The 23,774-nt window shown below is 43.6% G+C and overlaps 1 protein-coding gene across 8 annotated transcripts in view; it reads left to right on the top strand.

The window, feature by feature from the left end:
• CDH4 (cadherin 4) overlaps positions 1-23,774 on the top strand; it is an 828,450-nt gene that overhangs the window by 647,596 nt on the left and 157,080 nt on the right. For all 8 annotated transcript variants that reach the window (XM_081196108.1, XM_081196107.1, XM_081196113.1 and 5 more), the window contains one exon: positions 16,456-16,600. In XM_081196108.1, the coding sequence (XP_081052234.1) occupies positions 16,456-16,600 (145 nt within the window). The remainder of the gene's footprint in view (positions 1-16,455; positions 16,601-23,774) is intronic.

The raw sequence follows: 23,774 nt of genomic DNA, 5'->3' as shown, positions 1-23,774 counted from the left end.
TGTGCTTGGGCCAAGGCAGATTTGTACTTTTCAAGCCACAGTGATCAGCTGATTGTCCGAATGGACAAAAAAAAAAGGATAATTGTGATGTCAGGTGATTGTAGCTCCTTACCTATCAAACTTGGCCCATGAGAGGTGGGGGAGATAAGGATCCTGCCTTCTAGCTGGATCCCCTTTGCCACCTCTGTCTTAGAGGAAGATCTGTGGCAATCAGTATTACCTACTAAAATGTTTCATGTAGCAATCATGACACTTGTTGCTCCTTTTTAAACGTTGCATGCAGTGGCGTAGCGTGGGGGGTGCAGGGGGGGCCGGCCGCACCGGGCGCAACATCTGGGGGTTAGGGTGAGGGGGGCGCAAATCCACGGGTTAGGGGGCGCAAATCACTTGCCCCGGGTGCTGACAACCCACGCTACGCCACTGGTTGCATGGCCTCCCATAGGAAGCCCATATGTGAGTATCAGGCTTCTCTTGGTTGCCTGCATGAGAAGTCTGGTATCTGAAGTACTTTGCAGGTGTTTTTTTAAATTTCGTTTATCATTTATTCATGTATTACATCACTTTGGAGCCAAGAACCTGATGGCTGCTATATTCAGATATTAAAGGCATGCCAACCCAAAGAGGTGAATATATGTCTGGCATGAGAGTTTTCATCACATCAGAAAATATGCAGAAGGCTTATGGAGTGCCCGGTTTTTCCACTTACATTTAGAAACATAGGGAACTGCTCTACACTGAGTCAGAAAGCTGGTCCACGTTACTAAAGATTGTCTACAGCAGGCATGGCCAAACTTGGTCCTCCAGCTGTTTTGGGACTACAACTCCCATCATCCCTAGCTAACAGGACCAGTGCTCAGGGATGATGGGAATTGTAGTCCCAAAACAGCTGGAGGGCCAAGTTTGGCCATGCCTGGTCCACAGTGACTGGCAGCAGCAGTACTGGTTTCAGATAGGAGCCATTCCTACACTACCTGGAAATGCCAGGATTTGAACCTGGGACCTTCCTGTGTACAAGGTAGATGTTCTACAAATCAGCTATGGCCCCCCTGCAACTTGCATCTGTGTGCTTGCATTTTTCAAAAGCATTTATCCCTTCCTATCTTGTACTATATTTCTATCTTCATCCTTCAATTCTGCTCTAATAATCGCAAGTTTATCAACCACTGACTCACCAAAACCTTACCAATAGTTTTGTGCCTCTTCCTTCTTGATACTGCAAACCTGTTACTATTTCTTGCAAGCCAAAATGTCTTGCCAACATCCTGTCCTGTGCAGCAATCTGCCACCTGCCCATCTGGCACCCAAAATTCTGTCCAGCCTTCTCCGTCTTCCCATTCCCAACATTCATCTGCTACAACAATCTCAGTACACCAGAGTTCAGGTTATTGTGTTTTCCCTGAAGAAATACAAGAGTCTGAAGAAAATAGTCAGCTGCTTTCTGAAAATCAGAGCCACCTGGGCCAGGTTTGCTTCTTACACAGAGGCTGCAAGAGAGATCCTCATTATATAGGGATGGGGGATTAATTCAATTCTGTTTGCATTTCAAGGTAAACCTACTGAATTAACATTTTGCAAAGTGAAGCATAGCTGCCTTTTGAAATGTGCTCTTCTCCAATTTTTGCAGTGCAGTTCTCTAGCCAAATGTGTAGAAAACACATATATTAGAGAAAATTGCACATACAACTGCATATATTACTGAAAATAGCATATAGACATGCATTGTATTGGGGAAAATTTTGCAGAAATGAGTATATATAGGCAATATTGCATACAATATTAGGAGCATTTGCACTAAAATCCTGATGAATTTTGGTGGCAGTGCTCCATAAGGAAGGAGGTGGTCTTTCAGATATTTGGGGCCTGAGTCATTCAGGGATTTAAGCATTAAAGTGAGCACATTGAATTGGGTCTAGAAATGAACTTGCAGCCAGCCCAGGATCTTTTGAATGCAGGAATTGACTCTACCACTAAGCTATAGGTAAAGGTAAAGGTAAAGGGACCCCTGACCATTAGGTCCAGTCGTGGCCCACTCTGGGGTTGCGGCACTCATCTCGCTTTATTGGCCGAGGGAGCCAGCATACAGCTTGTGGGTCATTGGCCAGCATGACTAAGCCGCTTCTGGCGAACCAGAGCAGCGCACAGAAATGCTGTTTACCTTCCCGCCAGAGCGGTACCTATTTATCTACTTGCACTTTGATGTGCTTTCGAACCGCTAGGTGGGCAGGAGCAGAGACCGAGCAACGGGAGCTCACCCCTTTGCGGGGATTCAAACCGCCGACCTTCTGATCGGCAAGTCCTAGGCTCTGTGGTTTAACCCACAGCACCACCCGCACCCCTACCAATAAGCTTTAGCCCTTGTTCAAAATCTATTGCTTCCCACACATGGATGCAAAGACCTGTCTGCATCCTATATACTGCATGACCTCCTGTGATCCCCAGAAAATATCTGAAGCCTTTGGCCTCTTGTGCTGGCAATGGGTGGATGCAGAGCATAGCCTCTGAGCCAAATGGGTTTCCAAATGGATACAATCAAGTAACTATGAAATTGTAAGGATTGCTTGCACTGACTTCATCTTCTTAAAGAGTTCCATGGCAGGCACTGATCCTGCCAAGCTGTGTTTGCTTTGTCATACATTGAACTCTGTTGGCATTGCTTGTGGACAGAGGTGGAGGGACGACTAAACTATATTACCTCCTTAGCTGGAGGAAAGAAGAGATTTCCCCAGGGTTAAAGGGGAATCTAAGGGAAAGTTATTTTATCCTCCTTGAACAAAAGCAATTATTTTCTCCAGTGATCCTGGCGAAATATGAAGCAAAAGGAATATTTGAGACTTGGGCTTTGTGCTGCTTCGGAACTGTCAGTAATGTTTCACTGGTGGCAGACCATTATAACTGGGGGATAATTGGGGGAAATGGTCTCAGAATAATGCCTTTGATGGAGTCATTAGGATTCCAGCATTAGAAACTCGCAGTCCAAAAGAAATAACTTTATCTGTCATAATGACGACTTTCGGCGACCTGGGACTACTTTATAAAAAGTGTTCATTAATAAATATACTGAATTAAGACAATGGCTTTCAAGGTTGCTTAGAAATGGGTGCCTCTATCTCGTTATGATATATTCATGGCTAGGGGTGAAAACGTTGAGTTTATAATTCCAAAAAGAACTTCCTTTAATCATAGATCTTGAGTTTAGCCGTCTAGCAATACATTAAAATCATTTAATCATAAGACTGGGTATGTTTAGCCTGGAAAAGAGGAGACTGAGAGAAGATATGATAGCCATCTTCAACTATCTAAATGGCTTTCGCATGGAAGATGGAGCAAGCTTGTTTTCTCCTGCTCCAGAGGGTAGGGCCCGAACCAATGGCTTCAAGGTACAAGGAAGGAGAGTCCAACTAAACATCAGGAAGAACTTTCTGGCAGTAAGAGCTGTTGACAGTGGAACAGAGTCCTTCAGAAGGTGGTGGACTCTCCTTCTTAGAGGTTTTTAAGCAGAGGAAGGCGATCTCTCATTAATGCTTTAGCTGAGATTCCTGGATTGCAGGGGGTTCAACTTCTTTCTTCTTCTTTGGTGATCACTCGTAGCCAAGGAAGATTGTTTTCCATGAACACAGTCTTAACAGTGTGTCCGTAGGTGACTGTAGAGGCCAATACAGGATCCACGCGTCCTTCCACAGTGAGGACATGGATTTCCAGGTGAGAGTTAATCACAGTGAGGGTTTGCCAAGCGTGCCTTCCTCTTAGCACATTTCTCCCTTTTGCCCTGAGTTCGAGCATCTTCAAAGTCCATGACACCTTTGGAAAAAGCTGTTCTCCAGTTGGAGCGCTCGCAGGCCAGTGTTCCCCAGTTGTTGGTGTTTATACTACATTTTTTTAGATTTGCCTTCAGAGAGAGTCTTCAAACCTCTTTTGTTGACCACCAGCATTACGCTTTCCATTTTTAAGTTCGGAATAGAGTAGTTGCTTTGGAAGATGATGATCAGGCATCCGCACAACATGACCAGTCCAACAAAGTTGATGTTGAAGAATCATTGCTTCAACACTGGTGATCTTTGCTTCTTCCAGTACACTGACATTAGTTCGCCTGTCTTCCCAAGCAACGTGCAAAATTTTTCAGAGACAGCCTTGATGGAATCTTTTGAGGAGTTGGAGATGGCTTATATAAGTGGTTCATATACCACAAGTGTACAGTAAAGTTGGTAATACAATAGCTTTATAAACAAGTATTTTGGTTTCCCTGCTATGTCCCAGTCCTCAAACACTCTGCACGTCAAAACTGCACTCACAGAGCTCAGGCTGCCTTCAGATGTCTTCTAAAGGTTGTATTGTTATTTATCTCCTTGGCTTGGGGGGTCGCAGAACTCCATACCCTTCAACATTTCTCTGATGAAAATAGGGATGTTCTGGGATCAAATTAGAAACCAGGACAGCTTCTGTAAACCTGGAACTGTTCCTGGAAAGTAAGGACACTTGGAGGGTCTCCTACAGGCATAAAATCCAATGAAGATACCTAGATTAGCAGATTCACATAAACCCTCTTTGAGCACATGCAGAGATCCGTGTCTTCCTACTGTTGCCTTTCGGTGTTCAATTTCCAAATCAATTAAAATCAGAATTAGTGTAGATATTAATCAGAGTTCTGTTTAATTCCATCCCTAGTTTTCAACAAATGCTTTCCTTTTAACCTAATTGCACTGCTTCGTGATCACAATTATTATATCATTGTGTGTATTTTTTTAATTGTCCGTGTTCATCATCCATTTCCCTAATTAACACCAACCTTATTTTTTGTGTGTACCAAGGGGGAATAGAGTAATTTTCGAATTAATTTGGTTGATGTGTAATGGAAGTTACTTGGAATAGAACTGTTGGCAAAATCTTCAATACTTCAATCTTCAACGAATGTTGAAGGGAGATCTTTGGAACCAAAGATACAACACACATTACCAGGTTCTCAAGCATCGCTGGGGGGAAAGAGAACTAAAAAAAAGATATAGATTTACATAACATTTACACCTACTTGTTTATATGTATAGATACAAATTTAGGGTGGAATTAAACCGACTTTTACTCAGAGTAGAGCTATTGAAATTCATATAGCTTCATCTTATTCAGTAATTTAATTTGGTGGGTCTACTCTAAATACAGGAAGAACCTTCTAACAGTAAGAGCTGTTTGACAGTGGAATGGACTCTTTCAGGAGGTTGTGAACTCTCCTTCCTTGGAGGTTGTAAAGCAGGGATTGGATAGCCATCTGTCATGGATGCTTCAGTTGAGATTCCTGCATTGCAGGGCATTGGACTAGATAATCCCTGGGGTCCCCTGAGGATGCCTTCAAGTGCAGTTTTCCAGGCTGAGAGAGATTCCATAATGTATTCTCTCATCACAGTAGTGCGGTGATGGGAAGAGTACTAGAGACACCCCCTTAAGCCCAACCAATTATGACTAGACCAAGTTCACCTTGAGTCAGGGGCGAAGGAAGGCGTCATGACACCCGGGGCGGGCGTCACTACATAGGGTGCATGTGCAGCGCTGCTACGTACGACGCATGCACCATACGTAGCGACGCCGCACATGTGCTGTATAGTGGTTTGCCGCCGGCGCCGCTCCGGCTGCAGCCGCGGGCAGAGGATCCCAGCACCGTCCATACGGTGTTGGAGTGGCGCTGGCTGCAAACCACTATACAGCACATGTGTGGCGTCACTATGTACGGCGCAGGTGTGTGAAGCTGCACATGCGCTGTACTTAGTGGTTTGCTGCTGGCGCCGGGATCCTATGCTTGTGGCTGCAGCCGCAAATGGAGGATCCTCCAAAAGCGGCTAAGGCAGTGCAATGGCTGCTCGTGCTGCCAAGAGCCCCCGCAGGATGACCTCTTGGCACCCCTGCAAACATGGAACCCGCTACACACACACACACCCCATTGCAACGCCACAACCAGAAAAGTAAAGCTTTCGGTTGACAATTTTAGTCTAAACGGTACAGAATACCAGAATCCTATCCAAAACCTTAAGAATGCTGATTGTCCATTCTTATTTGGGAGCCCGTTTTCTCCAATGTCCTACATTTTAAAAATATTGACAGTTGATTAGTCTAACAAGATCACCTCTTGGATTAAGAGTCAGTAGCTGTGGCCCAAACCTCTGAACAGGAAAACCAGTGGATAAATGTTTGCGCAGCCCACATCAGAAATTGCAAGGGTTTCCTTTTTAACCTTCTGTGCCTTCCTGTGGTGGTGCCAGTTGCAAAGTACAGGGGAAAAATCATTCCAGTCTATGGATTTTAATTAATTCCATAGACAAGTTGATAGCCTTTGGACTTCATTAAGTCTCCAGGCCTTCATCTTTTAATTAAGAACAGCCTGACAAGATCAGACCAATGGTCTATCTAGACAAATACGTCATTTTCAACAGTGGCCTCTTGTATTTATTCTAAAGGAAGTCCACCTCATCACAGAAAAATAGCCAGGTAGTGAATTCTCCATAGCACAAAATCCCAGCTTCTGCACACCGAGCATACATAGTCTGCAGTCATTATGAATAATGCATTTTTGAGCATTTTTAAATGCCTCTGGTCTCTCTGTGATTTATTCTGTCTTCAGTAATTCAGGGAAGCCCACAAGCAGAGTGTAGATTCCATGTGCATGTGTTAGAAACATTGGGAGTTGCCTTAGACAGAGTTAGACCACTGGCCCATATAGCTCAGTAAACTGACTGGGTTTTTCCAGGGTTTCAGCTAGGGGGCATTCCTAGCCCTAGCTGGTGATGTCAAGATTTGGCCCTGAGACCACCTGCCTGCAAAGCAGATCCTCTGGTCTGCCACTAAGCTGTCTCCTTTCCCCCTGAGTTCCAGTGTTGTCCGCTGACTCCATTCGGACCCTCCAAATGTCCCTATTTTCCAGGGACAGTCCTGGATTTACAGCCTCAGTTTCTGATTTGATCCCAGAATGTCCTGCTTTCCCTTAGGATGTCCCTATTTTCATTGGAGAAATGTTGTAGGGTATGTCCATTGCCCCAACGAGGCAAATCAGGCCTGTGGTGGCAGTACAATTAGGTGCATAGCGAAGATTGTTGCAACTGAGCCCCATGTAGCTTGAGCTTCAAAAGTAGCCTGTGATGTGCTATGGAGGTCTGCGGTTCATAGAGACAAAAATCAGCCATCCTGCTACCTGCTCTAATGGATCCATGTGCAGCCGTTCCCATGTGGCAAACTACTGAACTGCAGGTAGCACCTTTTGGGCTTGTACTGACTCCACCTCACAGGGGGTGGGCATTTGGGCCACATCTGGATAGCAAGGAGTACAAAATGAGCTCACGGGTGCTCCTGAGCCTAGCTTGATGTCATGAGTCCAGGTTCCCAGCTTGATAACACAGCAAGCATAGTTAAAAAAGAAGATTTATTGCAACAACAAACAGAAATCTCCAGACGGTCCTAACAAGCCGCCAGTATTATCAATTGTGATGACCCCTCTGAAGACTGCTTCCGGTTTTGACAGAAGATACTGAACTTATGTACTTTACGTCTCTTGCTCTGCTTCCTGTCTAACAGCCTTCCCATTCAATGACACCAGGGGCTGATTTGCTCAGCTCCAACCTCTTCCTGTCCTGACAAGCTGTCACTGTGTAAGCTCGCGTCTTTTTGCATGTCTGGAGAGTTTTGGCTGTCTTCCAGCCCACTCTCCAATGTTCCCTTGGCAACCTGCATTCCACTGCCCAGAGGAGTTGCCTCTAACTGCTGTATCCTTTGCTCAGCCTGATTAACCTCTGAGCTTCTCTGTTCCTGGCTGCGATTTGCAGCCGACTGCAAATCTTCACTGAGAGCTGTCTCATTCCTGACATGAACCCTTGTGTGCTTCTGCAGCCTTGCTCAATCTTTGGTCCTGACTTCTAGTTTGGTCCGTCATCCTGCCACCCAGTTTGCCCTTCAGTCCTGAACAGCACAGAGTTAAACAATGGAGTTCACTCCTGTAAGACGAGCTTGGATAATTTTAGGAGAGGATCAGACATATGCATGGAGGTTGAGGCTACTAACTCTGATAGCTACATTCCACTTCTATTGTTGGAGGCAGTGTGTCTCTGAATGTCAGTTTTAGGGAATTGAAATTGGGGGAAGTACCTTTGGGCTTAAGTTCTACTTGTGGGTTTCCCAGAGGTATCTGGTTGGCTACCACAACAAGAGTGCATTTATTGCATTTTTTTTTAAAAAAAGACAAAGATGAAACCGAGCCTCATGTTTAGTCTTTAAATGTACATTTTGTACTGTGTATTTTTAAAATCATGAAATATGTATGATACGTCCATTCCCCACCTGTGTATTTACAGCTTTGCTGCTTCCCTGCTTAGCAATCCCCACTTGTGTTAGATGCAGCTATTCAATAATGTCAAAGGGCAAAGGGCAGATTGCCCTTGGGGTGGGGGGAAAAGTAATTCTCAGCTAAAATTAAAGTTATTATCTTCAAACTGAAATGGCGATGGATTCCTTCTTTGCTCTATCTCCAGCTCAGAAAAAAACACCTCCTTTCTGAGATAAAGCAGAGAGCAAAGCAGATATCTCATCCTTTCACATCTGCCTCCCCATCCTCCCCTCCCTTCCCAGACAAAGTTTTAATTATATTTGATAGCTCTTCTTTGAAATCTCCAGGAGTTAAGTAATTTCTTTGCACTGTAAGCCTATCGGCGTGTCGCCTGCACTGCCCCACATACATATGCATTCGCTCGCGGTTTGCACTCGAGCAAAAAGCAATTCAGCAAGCAAGTGTCTTGTAATCTCACTTAAAGCTGCTGCCGTGATACACGCAGACAAGCCCTGGTTGACACGTCTGTTTAATGGCACATTTGTGTCAAGAGCTGGGCTGGCAAGTGGGGATTCCCCTAGCAGAGGTTCCGGTGAAGGATGCTTGGCAAATATAGTCTTTGCGGATACCGATATGAACTAACCTGATCTGAGCTTTCCGCATGAATTTGCAAATCAGTTCTAGGGAAGGAGGGACGCATTGAAATCTGGTCCATCCCAGTTCTCAGAGAGAACAGGACTCAACCCATTCTGCCCTGCTTCCAGGTGGATTTTTAATGGAATGTCCTTACAAACCCACCAGGCTATCTATCTATCTATCTGTCTATCTATCCATCCATCTATCTATCTATCTATCTATCTATCATCTATCTATCTATCTATCTATCTATCTATCTATCTATTTGATTAATAAGTCTCTTCTTGTGACACATCTCAAAGCACATTTTCACAAAACACTTAGATAAAGCAAGTGGGTATGTAAGAACAATTCAAGACCACTACATCTATAAAAACAGATAAAGCTATTACATGGATAAAAAAAAAGCAATTTCAAACCCAAGACAAGTAGCTACTGGGATCAGAATCTCCATTTAGAAAGTTTGCTTTAAATATACACTTAAAAGCATCTTACTGGATGGTCCGAGGATTGTGCTCTGCTTTCATTCCCCCAACTTTTCCCCCTTTAACGTTTCTGAAATTGTTTATCCCGCTTATCACAGCCTGAGCAGTTCTCTACTTGATATTGTGCACCTTGAATGAACATAGAACAAACCCCTTCCCATGGAGCCATGGAGCAATGGGGTTTTATGCGGTTTCGGGAGGAATTGTGCAGGAAAAAAACCAACCCAAATCAAAACTATGGCTGTAATTGTAATCCCATCTACGTAGGAGTAAGCCCCACTGAAATCAGTAGGGGCTTCTCTTACTTCTGAGAAGCCATGTTTGGGCTTGCAGCCTCAGGTGATCACTACCTTTCACACCTCCAGTGCAGATCTCCACACACAAAAAGATTTTTAAAAAATATTAAGGCATAATTTGAGAATAAATACTTTTAGAAATATAGGGACGCGGGTGGCGCTGTGGGTAAAACCTCAGTGCCTAGGACTTGCCGATCGTATGGTTGGCGGTTCGAATCCCTGCGGCGGGGTGAGCTCCCGTCGTTCGGTCCCAGTTCCTGCCCACCTAGCAGTTCGAAAGCACCCCTAAGTGCAAGTAGATAAATAGGTACCGCTTTATAGCGGGAAGGTAAACGGCATTTCCGTGCGCTGCGCTGGTGCTGGCTCGCCAGAGCAGCTTCGTCACGCTGGCCATGTGACCCGGAAGTGTCTTTGGACAGCGCTGGCTCCTGGCCTCTTAAGTGAGATGAGCACGCAACCCCAGAGTCGGTCACGACTGGCCCGTACGGGCAGGGGTACCTTTACCTTTACCTTACTTTTAGAAATGCATACTTTCTAAGAATAGGTCTTTAAATGTGGATTTTGTGCATATTCTGTCAACTCCAACTGGCGACCCAGCTATACCCCTACCTGCACAGGAAAGCCTAAGTTGTAATAATAATAATAATAATAATAATAATAATAATAATAATAATAATAATAATAATTTATTATTTGTACCCCGCCCATCTGGCTGGGTTTCCCCAGCCACTCTGGGCGGCTTCCAAAAATACAGTAAAATATCACAGATTAAAAACTTCCCTGAACAGGGCTGCCTTAAGATGTCTTTTAAATGTCAGGTAGTTATTTATCGCTTTGACATCTAATGGGAGGGCGTTCCACAGGGCGGGCGCCACTACCGAGAAGGCCCTCTGCCTGGTTCCCTGTAGCTTTGCTTCTCGCAAAGCTCTTCTTCTGTTATCTATGCTCTGGAAACCTCTAGGTTAGATTACTGCAATATGTTATATGTGGGCTGCCTCTGAAAATGGCTCAGTAACTTCAGCTGGTGCAGAATTCAGTGGCCAGGTTGCTCACCAGGGCAAAACAGTTTGAGAATATTACAACAATCCTGGCCCAACTGCACTGGCTGCCAATTAGTTTCCGAACCCAATGTTCTGGTTTTTACCTGTAAAGCCTTAAACGGCTCAGAACTGCAATACCTCAAGGACCGCCTCTCCCTATGTTGTTGTTGTTGTTGTTATTGTTTAGTCGTTTAGCTGTGTCCGACTCTTCGTGACCCCATGGACCAAAGCACACCAGGCACTCCTGTCTTCCACTGCCTCCCACAGTTTGATCAAACTCATGTTGGTAGCTTCAAGAACACTATCCAACCATCTCGTCCTCTGTCGTCCCCTTCTCCTTGTGCCCTCCATCTTTCCCAACATCAGGGTCTTTTCCAGGGAGTCTTCTCTTCTCATGAGGTGGCCAAAGTATTGGAGCCTCAGCTTCAGGATCTGTCCTTCCAGGGAGCACTCAGGGCTGATTTCCTTCAGAATGGAGAGGTTTGATCTTCTTGCAGTCCATGGGACTCTCAAGAGTCTCCTCCAGCACCATAATGTAAGCCGGCCCAAACCCTGCAATCATAATCTGAGGCCCTTATTCATGTGACTCCACCACAAGGGGTTGGCAACATGAGAATGGGCCTTTTCTGCAGCGGCTCCCCACTTGTCAAATACCCTTCCCAAGGATGCTCGCCTGGCACCTTCATTACATATCGTTAGGCACCAGGCAAAAACGTTTGTCTTCAACAAGGCCTTTGGTTGATGAACATTCTACAGCCTTTTAAATGTGTCTGTGAAAGGAGGGTTATTGGTTTGCTTTTGTTCATATTTTTATTTTGCATTTTTCTGCTGTGAAGCACCCTGCCATCTTGGAAGGAAGGGCAGTATACAAACGTAATAAAAATAAAATAAAAAATATAATAATAATAGTAAAAAAAGTTATTTATACCCCACCCTTCCCAGTTCAGAAAACCGGGCTCAGGGCAGCTAACAACAAATTTAAAACACTTAATTGATGCAACAAAAAACAGCATAAAATACAGTATAAAACATGAATAACAATAAACTCAGAATTCAAAAATCTATTTAGGGGGAAAATCCATCCAATAAACATTAGATGATCATTGGGGCTAGCTGGCTAAATTAGTCCTATTTAGGCCAGCGAGGAGACCAGGGGAGAATTAGCTGTGAGATCCCAGAGCAGGTAATCTTCATAAAAATAGGAGGGGGAGGGAAGGAAGGGGAATAAAAGATCAGGCTAAGTTCAAATTGAAAGCCAGGCAGAATAGCTCTGTCTTACAGGCCCTGCGGAAGGAAGTTAAATCCTGCAGGGCCCTGGTCTCATGGGACAGAGCATCCCACTAGGTCGGAACCATCATTGAGAAGGCCCTACTGGAACCGAGATTGATTCTCCAGCATCTTCAGGTAGAGGTGAGGAGGAATTATGGATGGAACCCTGAAGAACCACTGCCACCAAGCAAAAACAATACTGATCTGGATAGGCCAATGATCTGACTCAATATCAGACAGGTTCCTATGTCCCTAAGTCTCTTCACATACACCTCCACCCAGGCAAGCAAGAGACGTTATCCCAGTTCAAGGGCAAATTCCAGCCAGGCAAAAGCATTCAAGAATGATGCAGATCAAGGCTGGTGAGGGGTATGATCTGGGGAGAGGGAGCATGGCCTGGGGAGAGGGGGAAATGGAAGAGAAATGGAGTGAATTGTGTTCCTGTGTTTTCACATCAAGACACGCTGGGGAAATATGTGCACAAAACCACTTTCCCCCCTCAGATAATGCGTCAAAAGAACTGTGTCAAATAGAGGTGACAAAGGATGACATTTAAAAATAACAAGTCATGGAGAATTGGTGGCATTTCAGGATTATTGAAGAGCTAAGATATGAAACTGCTGAACTATTAACTAAAATATGCAACTTCTCCATAAAAAAATACCTTCTTAACCCATTGACTGGAAGGTAGCCAAAGTAAAACCAATTTATAAAAGGAGCCAGGTGGGATCCAAGAAACCACAGGCTTGTCAACCTAACTTATGTCTCTAGTAAATCAGTCGAAAGCATGATTAAGACTAGAATTGTTAAACCTTTAGAAAAATAAGCCTCGCTTAGGAAAAGGCAGCATGGCTTCTGCAAAGGGATGCTTCCCTTCGCTAGCTTTTTAACCTTTCCTTTTAACAAATTCCTCACCAAAGAACCCTAAAGAAACATAGCAATATTGGGATGAGAAAACCAGAGCTCCTACCATTCCAGTTAATGGATTTTAAAACAAGAGATTAGGAATAAATGGATAACCTTTCACAACCAAGGGAAGACAACATAAAGGGGTGTGTGTTTTCCCCTCCTGTTGATATTATTTAGCATATTTATAAAATGTTTCAGAGTCAGGGGTAGATTGCAAAGTGGGCAACTTTGCAGGTGAAACCAGCCTTTTTAGAAAGCTGGAATTCTGAGCAGACTAGAGAGAGCTCCAAATGGATTTCTCCAAACTCAGGACCAGAAGAAACTCCTGGTTCAGCTCAATAGCCCATCTAGTCCAGCATTCTGTTCTCACAGTGGCTAACCAGGTGTCTAGGGGAAGGCTTCAATAAGAACCTCAATGCAACAGCATTTTCTTCACTTGTGCTTACTAGTAACTGGAATTCAGAGGCGTACTGCCTTTGATGCTGGACGTAGCACATGGCCATGATAGCTAACCCTGATGGTCTTATTTTCCATAAAAGTTAAAGTTGGCCATCTTGTGACAGTAAATTATGTAGCCTGTGAGCTAAATTTGCATTAAATGTTGGCGAATGGACAAGAGAATGCCAGCTCGGAGCTCGGATTCAATGTAAGCAAAGTGATTCACAATGGAATTCAAGACATCCAGTATATTGGTTAAGTGTTTGTATATGCTCTTGATTGGTGTCATTTGGCTGTATCTCCCCAAGAAAGAGCTGCAAACTCATCGAACAAAATCTGAAAGAAAATGGAACAAGGTAAAAGGGAAATCCAAGGGAAGGTCCTAAAATTAAAATACCGAACATCTTAGTATCATTGTGGCCCATTCATGCTTAGAACCTACTACACACTGTCAGTTGTGCAACCTTAAAATGTGTACCATGGATGTGGAGACAGTTCAGTAGCATGGCAGTACTTCATTATGAGGGCTTATCAAACAAATTCCAGACCTGCTTACATCCAGAAGTGCCATTGCTCTCAATGGAATTTTCTTGGAAGTCAATACACTCAAGGTCACATTACTAACCACATACCCCTCAACTGCCCTGATTAAATCAGGACATGCTGTATGTGTGATATCTCTCACGAGAGCCCAGAACCCAAAACCACACATTTTTGGGCTTTATGCTCTCACAAGAGTCACATGACTTGTGTGGGAGAGTGGCCTGGAAGACGCAGGTCCTGGTTTTCAGCCTCAGTGTGTTGGATGGTAGGGCTGGTCACCAGATTTATCTGTGGCCCAAACCCTGAGCCAATGTGGACCTATTTGGAGAGATCTGGGTCCCAGATCGCTGCAGGTCAGGTTGAGAGCCCAGAGCCATTTGGGCTTTCAGTGGAGATGGGCATCAGGCAGGAAGAAGAGGCAAGTGTGAGTGACAAGGCTGAGAAAGGAGAAAAAGGGGGGCACTCAGCAGCAGCATCTTCACAGGAGAAGGTAGGAGGATGCCTTTCCCACCAGACCTCTCATTCTTCCAGAGCCTCTCCTCTTTCATGATCCTCCCTGCCCCCTGAAGCCACTTGGATAGGAGCAGCACCAGCAGGATTTTCCTGATATCACCTTGTGGCGATCATAAAGGGTCCCCGGACGTTTGACGGTCTATTGATCCCTGTGCCACCACTGTGATCGCTTCCCTGCTGCCACCAACCCGTTTCTCTTGGGTACACACGGAGTCCAGACAGTTGCTAACATTAAACCAATTAAACCAGTTTATTTATAAGCATTAACAAGTTTATGGTTTCAAATAATTTTTCTTGTCAGTTTCTTAATCTTAGTTTCTTTACTGACCTATACCTTCATATTACGTACTAACTGATTATACCATCTGTTTAACTGACTCCTCCTAACAGATTCTCTCACTCACTCACATCAAACTATCCCAACCCGCAGACTTATCCTCCCTCTCTCTTCTCTAACTCCCGACTGACTCCTTAACGACATGAACTCTAACTCTAACTCCTCCCCATGGGTTCCCACTGGCCAATCACTTCACACTCATTTAACCCTTTCCTTATGACCCAGCATGATGTCATCTAAGAGGGCAAACGCCACACATCTTCATGGCATTTGAAGGAGCTGTGGAAGTAGCAGCTCCCACACTACAAAGGTAGTGCAAGTTGGGGTGCTCACATGCAGATATTTCTGCATCAGTGGAAATGGGCAGGTCAGTTTCTTTCCAGCACACATCAGTTTTGCATGTGTTTATTCCTAAATCCATTTCATCCCATTTCAGGATTAAACCTGCACAAAATTTGGTTTCTAAAATACATGATTTTGAAGCAGATTTTATCCTAAAATGTGGACTTTTAAATTGATTGAGCCAAGAACTGTATTGCAACATTCAGAGAAGTGGACTCTTGGAAGGATAATAATTGTTCCGATTCATGTATTCCCATCCAGGAGGTGAAAATTAGACCAGTTCATTATTTTTTTTTAAAGGACTGTACAAAGTTCTCCCCCACATCCCTACAACAACACGTTATTTATTTGCAATTAGTTGTTGAGTCCTCAGCTGAAATGGCATGCTGTGTTCAATCATTTTTAGTATCAGTGTGAATAACCACAAAAATGGCCCACTAGGAACAGGAAAAAGTTTTTTTAAAAAAACAACAACTACCTACATAAATAGACAGAACAATGAGTAATCATCTGAGAAAATGGAATATAGGTTTTTTAGGATGAAAAACCAGATGGTGGTTCTGAAGAAATAATGTGTTCTTAATATTTGTATTGATAACGGCTTGGCAGAGAAAAAAATTCCGGAAGTTTTCCTTTCTTCTTGATTGACTGCTTTTGCCTTTATCGTTTCTGGGTTTGGGCTGCAGAAATAAAAAATCTGTCTCTATAAAGGCATTTGCCGCTCTCCTGTGCATGGACATTTGTTGATGCAGTGGCCTGAGAGACTAAGTAACCTACTGGTGAGGCTGCCACAGTGTAACTCTGCCATACAGAAACCAGGAGGAAGAATGAAGAACCCTTAGGTCCCAATAGGACTTCAAAGTATGACAATGTGTCCTCCGTTTTTTTGAGAAATCCAAAGCCCAGATAGCATCCCCCAAAACTGATACCGCACACTTAGAGTTTAGTGCAAATCCAGTGGAACTTTCAAGAAATGAGGTCAGGTTTCCCCATTACTATGATGGGATTTGCTTAAAGAAAGTCAATATATCTTCCTCTTCCTTTTTCTCTTTTATAGAAAAAGCAGCTTTTTTCATATGTACAGCTGCACTACCCATGAGGTTTGTCCAGAACACAGAAATTCAAGCAAGCCGCTAAAACTGCAGCACAACTTCAAGGTTCATATTATTATGCATACCAAAATCAGCTGGATAGCTTTGCTATAGAAAACCCCATAGAAAATTTCCATTATTATGACAGTTATAAATCCTAATGTTGTCGAAGAGTCTAAATGACAGAAGATGACACATAGCCTTGCCGAGTGCTGAATCCCATTACTGACGTGGTTTTTCCCCTCCTCTCTTTTTCTTAACAGCTTCGAGCGCATGCAGTGGATATGAATGGAAACAAAGTAGAGAACCCCATTGATCTCTACATCTACGTTATTGACATGAATGACAACCGACCAGAGTTCATAAACCAGGTCTATAATGGATCCGTTGATGAAGGATCCAAACCAGGTACGGTAGGAATTGCCCGTGGAACTGTTGCAAGTCTTTAGATAATAAAGTGCTGTTTTATATTGTGTCCCTTGCCCAACCTTGGCATTGTTGTTTATTTCTATGTAGAGCATCCATTAAAGAACAGGAGGGGGTGTGGAGGAATCCCAGAGCAGTTGACACATTCAGCCCTTGAACAGCATTGCGTTCGTTCACACCAAATCATAAAAACGACAAGATTCTTTTAGTGCAAGGAAATAGATGCTATTAGTCAAGAGCCCTGGGCGTGACCCACTTCTGGGTCTCAGATAGCAAGTAATGCAATTACAAGCCCAAAGCACAGGCCAGACCCATACAGAGGCAGGGGTACACTTGCCCTGGGCTTCGGAGGGCTAAGCTGGTTGGGGGCTCCACCAGACTTAAACTGTTATGCCATGAATGCCCCTTGCCTCCCAACTGACCAATGACGTAATGGATCTAAACCACTGAGCCTCTTGGGCTTGCCGATCAGAAGGTCGGCAGTTCAAATCCCTGTGACAGGGTGAGCTCCCACTGCTCTGTCCCAGCTCCTGCCAACCTAGCAGTTCAAAAGCACACCAGTGCAAGTAGATAAATAGGTACCGCTGCAGTGGGAAGGTAAATGGAGTTTCCGTGCACTCTAGTTTCCATCACGGTGTCCTGTTGCTCCAGAAGTGGTTTAGTCATGCTTGGCCACATGACCCGTAAAACTGTCCATGGACAAACACCGGCTCCCTCGGCCTGAAAGCGAGATGAGCACCGCAATCCCAGAATTGCCTGTGACTGGACTTAATCATGCAGGGGTCATTTACCTTTTACCTTTTTTATGGAAGTCTTCAGTAGTAAAATCTGGACCTGAGTTACTGCATACTTGCATGTAGCATCAGATCAGATTAGGCAGCAGAGCTGAGGCAGCACATCTCATGCTCAAGACTCCTGCCCTGGGTTTCAGACAAGCTCTGCATGGGCCTGGTATGAGCTGTACTAAGTAACTCCGGGGTCTGTGTGAGCTGAGTAGGGGTGGGGAGGTATTCGATTCAGTTTGCATTTCAAGGCAAATGTACCTAATTTGCACTTTCTTAAAACTGAAACAAAGGCAGCCTTTGAAATCCGCACTTCTCTAAATTTTACAGTGCGGCTCTCTGGCCAAGTGATGTATACAAAAATGCATATACTAGGCTGAAATGTGCATAAAAATGGATATATTCATGAAAATGTATTATATTAGGAAACACCGAATTGCAAAAAATAAATAAATTGGGGGAACTGCAAATAAAAAAATGTGTTTATTAGGAGAAATCCACACTAAAATGCTGTTGAATTTTTGATTAATTATTATTATAAATTATTATGGCAAACTCATGTAGAACTGAGAATAATACTGGAAAACAAGAAACTGACAGAAGCCAAAACTGGCACGTTGACCTGTGCCTGGTGCTGAGTAGCCCCTACCTTTGACTTCCATGCAAAAGTTCCTTTCCCAAAGGACGTTCCTTGAGCGGGGTAACTTAATGCAATTCCCTCCAGCTGTTGTTACAGCTTCCAACAGTCCCACCAGTATGGCCAAAGGTCAGGGATTATGGAATATGTAATACAGCAAAATCTGGAGGGACACAAACCTCTGCAGAGCACCACGTTGATCCTCTGTGTCCTTGCAGTTCAACAATGGAGGCAATCACCTGGAAATATGGTGAGTTTTCCATCAGTTGAGCACAGGCTGAATGACTATTTGTTGGGGATGCATTGACTCCCTTGGATTTCCTGCATCACACAAAATCCTAGTTTAGGCAGCCTAATTTCTCCCTTCCTGGTCTATGATTCTAGGCTTTCCCCTTTTTTTCTGCTTCTCTCTTTTCCCTTCTCATTAAAATGCAGAAGGAAATTAAAAACAAAACAGAAGAAATGCTGTAGCTGAAACTTGCATAATGCAGCTTAGGCTGGGACGTGAACCACTTCTGGGTCTCAGATAGCAAGTAATGCAATTCAGTGTAAGTTAGGCAGGACTTAGATCTTCTATCACTCCCCATCAGTTGAAAATCAGTTATTCAGAGCATCCATTGAGGGCGTATACCCATTGGGACTGGTAGGGCAGAAGGCAAGGAGACCAACAGTAACTAGTACTGGAGCCAGTGACAGGCAGAGCCAATTAATCCTTCTTTTGTGCTCATTCTCCTCCCTGCAGAGTTCTACACAGGCAACTCTGAGGCTAAGGGCTGAAAACCAGGGCTGCTTTTAAGGAGGAAGGCAGGCAGGTGGGAGCTGGCCGAGGGCAGGCCAAGGTTGGTGGGACAGTGCCCAGTTTTCCTGAATGAACCAACCTCCATGGAGAATATCACTGCACCAGCTCAAGGAACGGAGCGATTTGCAATCTTTGAGAGAGATTGGGCCCGGATGCATTCCCAGGTGTTGTGAACCTAACCCAACAAGCCAAGCTTCAGTAGTGGCTTGTGAAGGGCAGGAGTCAGCAGTGAGATCTTCCTGCTGGTAGAACTCCATTTATCAGAATGAAGAAAGCCAAGGTGGCAGTGGGGTCAGGGGAACTCCAGGCTGCCACTACCAACCCTCAACTCCTCCAGTCTCGCCACCACTCTTTCTATCTTGTCAAACTTCCCACACCACTGTCACTGCCCCTCACCCACTAGCCACAATTTATAAATACATTTTTTATAGCAAAAAATGATGAAACTCTACACTGCGAAAGGGTTTCCGTACCTTATATCCACCCCTGTTGTTGTTGTTGTTGTTTAGTCATTTAGTCGTGTCTGACTCTTCGTGACCCCATGGACCAGAGCACACCAGGTACTCCTGTCTTCCACTGCCTCCCGCAGTTTGGTCAAACTCATGCTGGTAGCTTGTTTTTCTTTTTTATAAAATTTTTATTGGTTTTACAAAACATTTTTTATAAACACATACAAACAAACAAACAAACAAACATGTATAATTTCATATCCTTTTTTTCATAAACCTTACTTCATCGACTTCCCCAAACCTCCCCTTTCTACATCCCAATTTCCAAAATTATTTCAGCAAATCCTAACACTTAATTTTATCAAATTTATCCCTTATTCTTTTCTTTTACTTAATCTTTTACAGCTGTAAACCCCTCTTTTTTCTTAAAACCTTGACAATTTTACAATATTTCTTAAGATAAATTTTAAATTTCTTCCAATCTTCTTCTGCCGTCTCTTTCCCCTGATCACGGATTCTGTCAGTCATTTCAGCCAGTCCCATGTAGTCTATCACCTTCATCTGCCATTCTTCCAGAGTGGGTAGATCTTGAGTCTTCCAATGCTTTGCAATAAGTACTCTTGCTGCTGTAGTGGCGTACATAAAAAAAGTTCTATCTTTCTTTGGCACCAATTGGCTGACAATGCCCAAGAGACAATGCTGGTAGCTTGTGCCCTCCATCTTTCCCAACATCAGGGTCTTTTCCAGGGAGTCTACTCTTCTCATGAAGTGGCCAAAGTATTGGAGCCTCAGCTTCAGGATCTGTCCTTCCAGTGAGCACTCAGGCCTGATTTCCTTCAGAATGGATAGGTTTGATCTTCTTGCAGTCCATGGGACTCTCAAGAGTCTCCCCCAGCACCATAATTCAAAAGCATCAATTCTTTGGCGATCAGCCTTCTTTATGGTCCAGCTCTCACTTCCTTACATCACTACTGGGAAAACCATAGCTTTAACTATACGGATCTTTGTTGGCAAGGTGATGTCTCTGCTTTTTATCCACCCCGTTAACTCTTCAAAATGCTCTTTTTAAACCATCTATGTTCCTTAGTCAAGAGAAACTGTTGCCTTCATCGTCTTCAAAATGTGACCACCTGCATTGAGATAAATCAATTATTTCCAGTAATTAGTCCATTAAATCGGTCCATCTGACAAATTTAAGGCAGCTAATTGACAGCAAATTTCATCTGTCAGGAGCTTTAATAATAACAAATGTGAAGGAATTCAGTGTTTGGTGTATAATTTTTTTTAGGAGAAATGTAGGTTATTTTGTGAACAGTAGGGAACGTGCTGTGAAATCAAGATTTCAGGGCAGACTTAATGAGGTTGTTTTCCCTTGATAAATTTGTCTTCCACTGTTGTTTACCTGGTGGAAGGGTTAAATATCACATGCCTCCTGGATTGTGTCAGCAAACATTTGTCATAACTTCTCCATTGCCTGGGGTAGTTGTCATATAAAAAACCTCCGGAGGACACCATTTTTAACAAGAGGAAAGGCAATTGGGATTGATTGCCTTTCTGCCGGTTGAGGAATTGGAATAGGGCACCAAAATGCATAGCAGGGACAAAGTGTTTTGACTCATGCCTTGAGGGGGGAAAGTCCACACCTCTTCTCTTTTGCTTTGTTTTGCTGTTGTACTGACACTGGGTCTACACCTGCAGCAGAATGAGCTGATAGAGCAAACCACACCACTTTAGACCCACCACCAGCTCCAGGCTCTAAGGTGTCATCTTTGGAGCCCTTCCTGGAGGTGTCTTGGGAGGCAAGGTCCCACCACCATTCTTCTTCATCCAGCCAGTCCCTGACACACATCCAGAAATGTCCAGGCTAGAACCTGCCTCCCAGAAGTGCTAAGGTTTCATTTGGCTGCATGGAGGGTTTTGTTTTGTTTTGTTTTGAAGGTCATACAACATTCAAAAGTGCTCTTCCTTACCTGTAGCTTGTTGTGGGGCAGCTCACATGCCTGCTTCATTCTACTGCCTACATCACCATCTCCTTCTTTATCTAGTCTGGGGGGGGACTAACCTTCTCTTTTCTTTCTTTTTTATATACATTTTTATTAGTTTTCAACATATCATTTTCAACCATAATTAAACATACTTTCATATCTTGTACCATTATTTTGTTTTGACTTCCATCAATCACATCTGAAAATTTTCCAATCTATTCACTTAATATGCATTTCTTATTTTCACTATTACATTTAAATCTCATAACTAATATCTCTATTCTTTCTCTACTTTGTGATATTTAATATATTTCTCCTTACTACTAGCGTAATTTGTTGATTACAGTTGCTCTTCAAATAGTTCATATATTTCTTCCAACCTTCTGTGAATCTCTGGTCCCGCAGGTTTCAAATCCTTCCTGTCATTTTATCTAATTCTGCTTACTCCATTAATTTTGTCTGCCATTCTTCTTTCGTCGGGATTTCTTCTTGCTTCCATTTCTGGGCTAACAATACTCTTGCGCTAACCTCCTTCTTTCAGCTGGAGGAGGAGTGCATTTCCTTGTGAGCAGCCTTCCCAGGGCCACGTGAGAGCAGTGGGTGGGGCCACAAAAATGTGTGGAGCAATGAATGCCGTGCTTACGTTTGTAGAGTAGGCTGTGTTCCAGTCATGCAAAAGTCACAGATTTCTACACACACACACCCCTCTGCTCTCCAGCCAGACAAGCATGGTCACCCTTTCAAGGACACAACCAGCCAAGAGCAGCAATCAAGGAGTTTATTGAGCAAGACCAGTTCAGAGTGTGGCCCGGGGGAGAGTGCCAATGGCCAGACTGGGCAGAGGGGGTCACATTCTGCCTAAAGTCTGAGTCCCTCCACTCCTGGCCTCATCCCTTGTTGCTTCTTTGATGCTTTAGCTGAGATTCCTGCATTGCAGGGGGTTGAACAAGATGGCCCTTGGGGTCCTTTTCAATTCTGCCTTTCTGCAGTTCTATCATTGTATGATTCATGGACAGAATTGTTGAATATTGGGCCCTTACATACCCACACTAACTAACTGACCCACAGACAGACAGACTGACTGACTGACTATCTTCTAAAATTGTCAAAGTGGTTTCCAACTTTATATCTCTATATCTATCTATATACTGTATTTTTTGCTCTATAAGACTCACTTTTTCCCTCCTAAAAAGTAAGGGGAAATGTGTGTGCGTCTTATGGAGCAAATGCCGGCTGCACAGCTATCCCAGAAGCCAGAACAGCAAGAGGGATTGCTGCTTTCACTGCGCAGCAATGGTAATTAAATAAAAATAAAAGTCAGGAACCACCAACAACCTATTATGGAAATATATTTTCATAATTGCCTGCACAAGCCTGTTGGCACAGAAAAAAATTTCAGCAGGTGTTTAAAGGTTGAAACATATAACCATCAATTTATACATTGCCTGTAAGTTCAGATTAGCTTTTAAACTCAGGACATGATTGAACTCACTGACCACCCACTAAGTAACCTGAGCGAGCCTTAGTGATTATATAGTATACAGCAAGCCCTTCTCCTGCAAGACCTCTATTTTACAAGAGCACGTCTTGGAGGAGCTTTGGCAGCCACCTCTGGGTTTCTGGAATGCATTTGGATAATTCCTTTGACGTTCAGGTGCATGCAGATGTTTTCAGCATGCTTTAAATGCTCTTAGTGCAGGAAGGATCTCACACTCCATCAGGATTTCAGCGGGTGAAAAACTGCTATGAGCTCACATGTACGTTGAAATGAGCTGATGTCCTCTTGACACTTCCATGGCAAATCAAACTTCCTGTGTCTTACTCTAAAACAAATCAATACAGAAAAGAGTTACCAGATGTTAAACTAGCTCTGCTCATTAGGATGATAGATAGAGTAAATTGCAGCTTCTTCCTGTTTAAAATCCGGATAAGCCTTTAAGCTATTAAATCAGAATTGGATACCTTTGACTACAAAATGCTTGCTCCTCTGGTTAGAGCTATGGGCTTGGGTGGGATTTTTTCCTTTCTTGTTGTTTTACTATCTATCCCAAACCGTAATACGGGTACAAAACTGTCTCTCCTATTCAGAAGCAATTACATTCTCCTTTGATGTATTTCCCCAGAACCAACCCGTTACTTAATCTGTATTCTCTTAAAAGGTTTATATTGGGTATTGAATTTCTCTTCCTTGCCTTTGCTAAATTTCATGGGGACCGAGCCATGAGAAGCCCTCATTCTGCACATACAGCAATAATGGTGATGTTATGCCTTTGAGAAAAAGACAAGGTCATGCAGTCAGATGGTCCTGCCTATGGGTGCCTTGACAGCTGCAAGTGTGGGCGCCAACTGGCTCAGCCTTATCCTTTTATTCTGCTTTGTTCTTTATCCAGAACAATTAACTCTTTTTTTGCCCACTGATGCCAAAGATGCACTTTAGGTTATGGGGAAAACCTTGCTGGCTGGGTCATTACGGTCTTCAAACAAAAACATCTTGGAGGTCCCAG

This window comes from Podarcis bocagei (genome assembly GCF_964188305.1).
Source record: "Podarcis bocagei genome assembly, chromosome: 5".
In the NCBI taxonomy this organism is placed as follows: Eukaryota; Metazoa; Chordata; class Lepidosauria; order Squamata; family Lacertidae; genus Podarcis; species Podarcis bocagei.
This window is presented reverse-complemented; position numbering and strand designations above follow the sequence as displayed.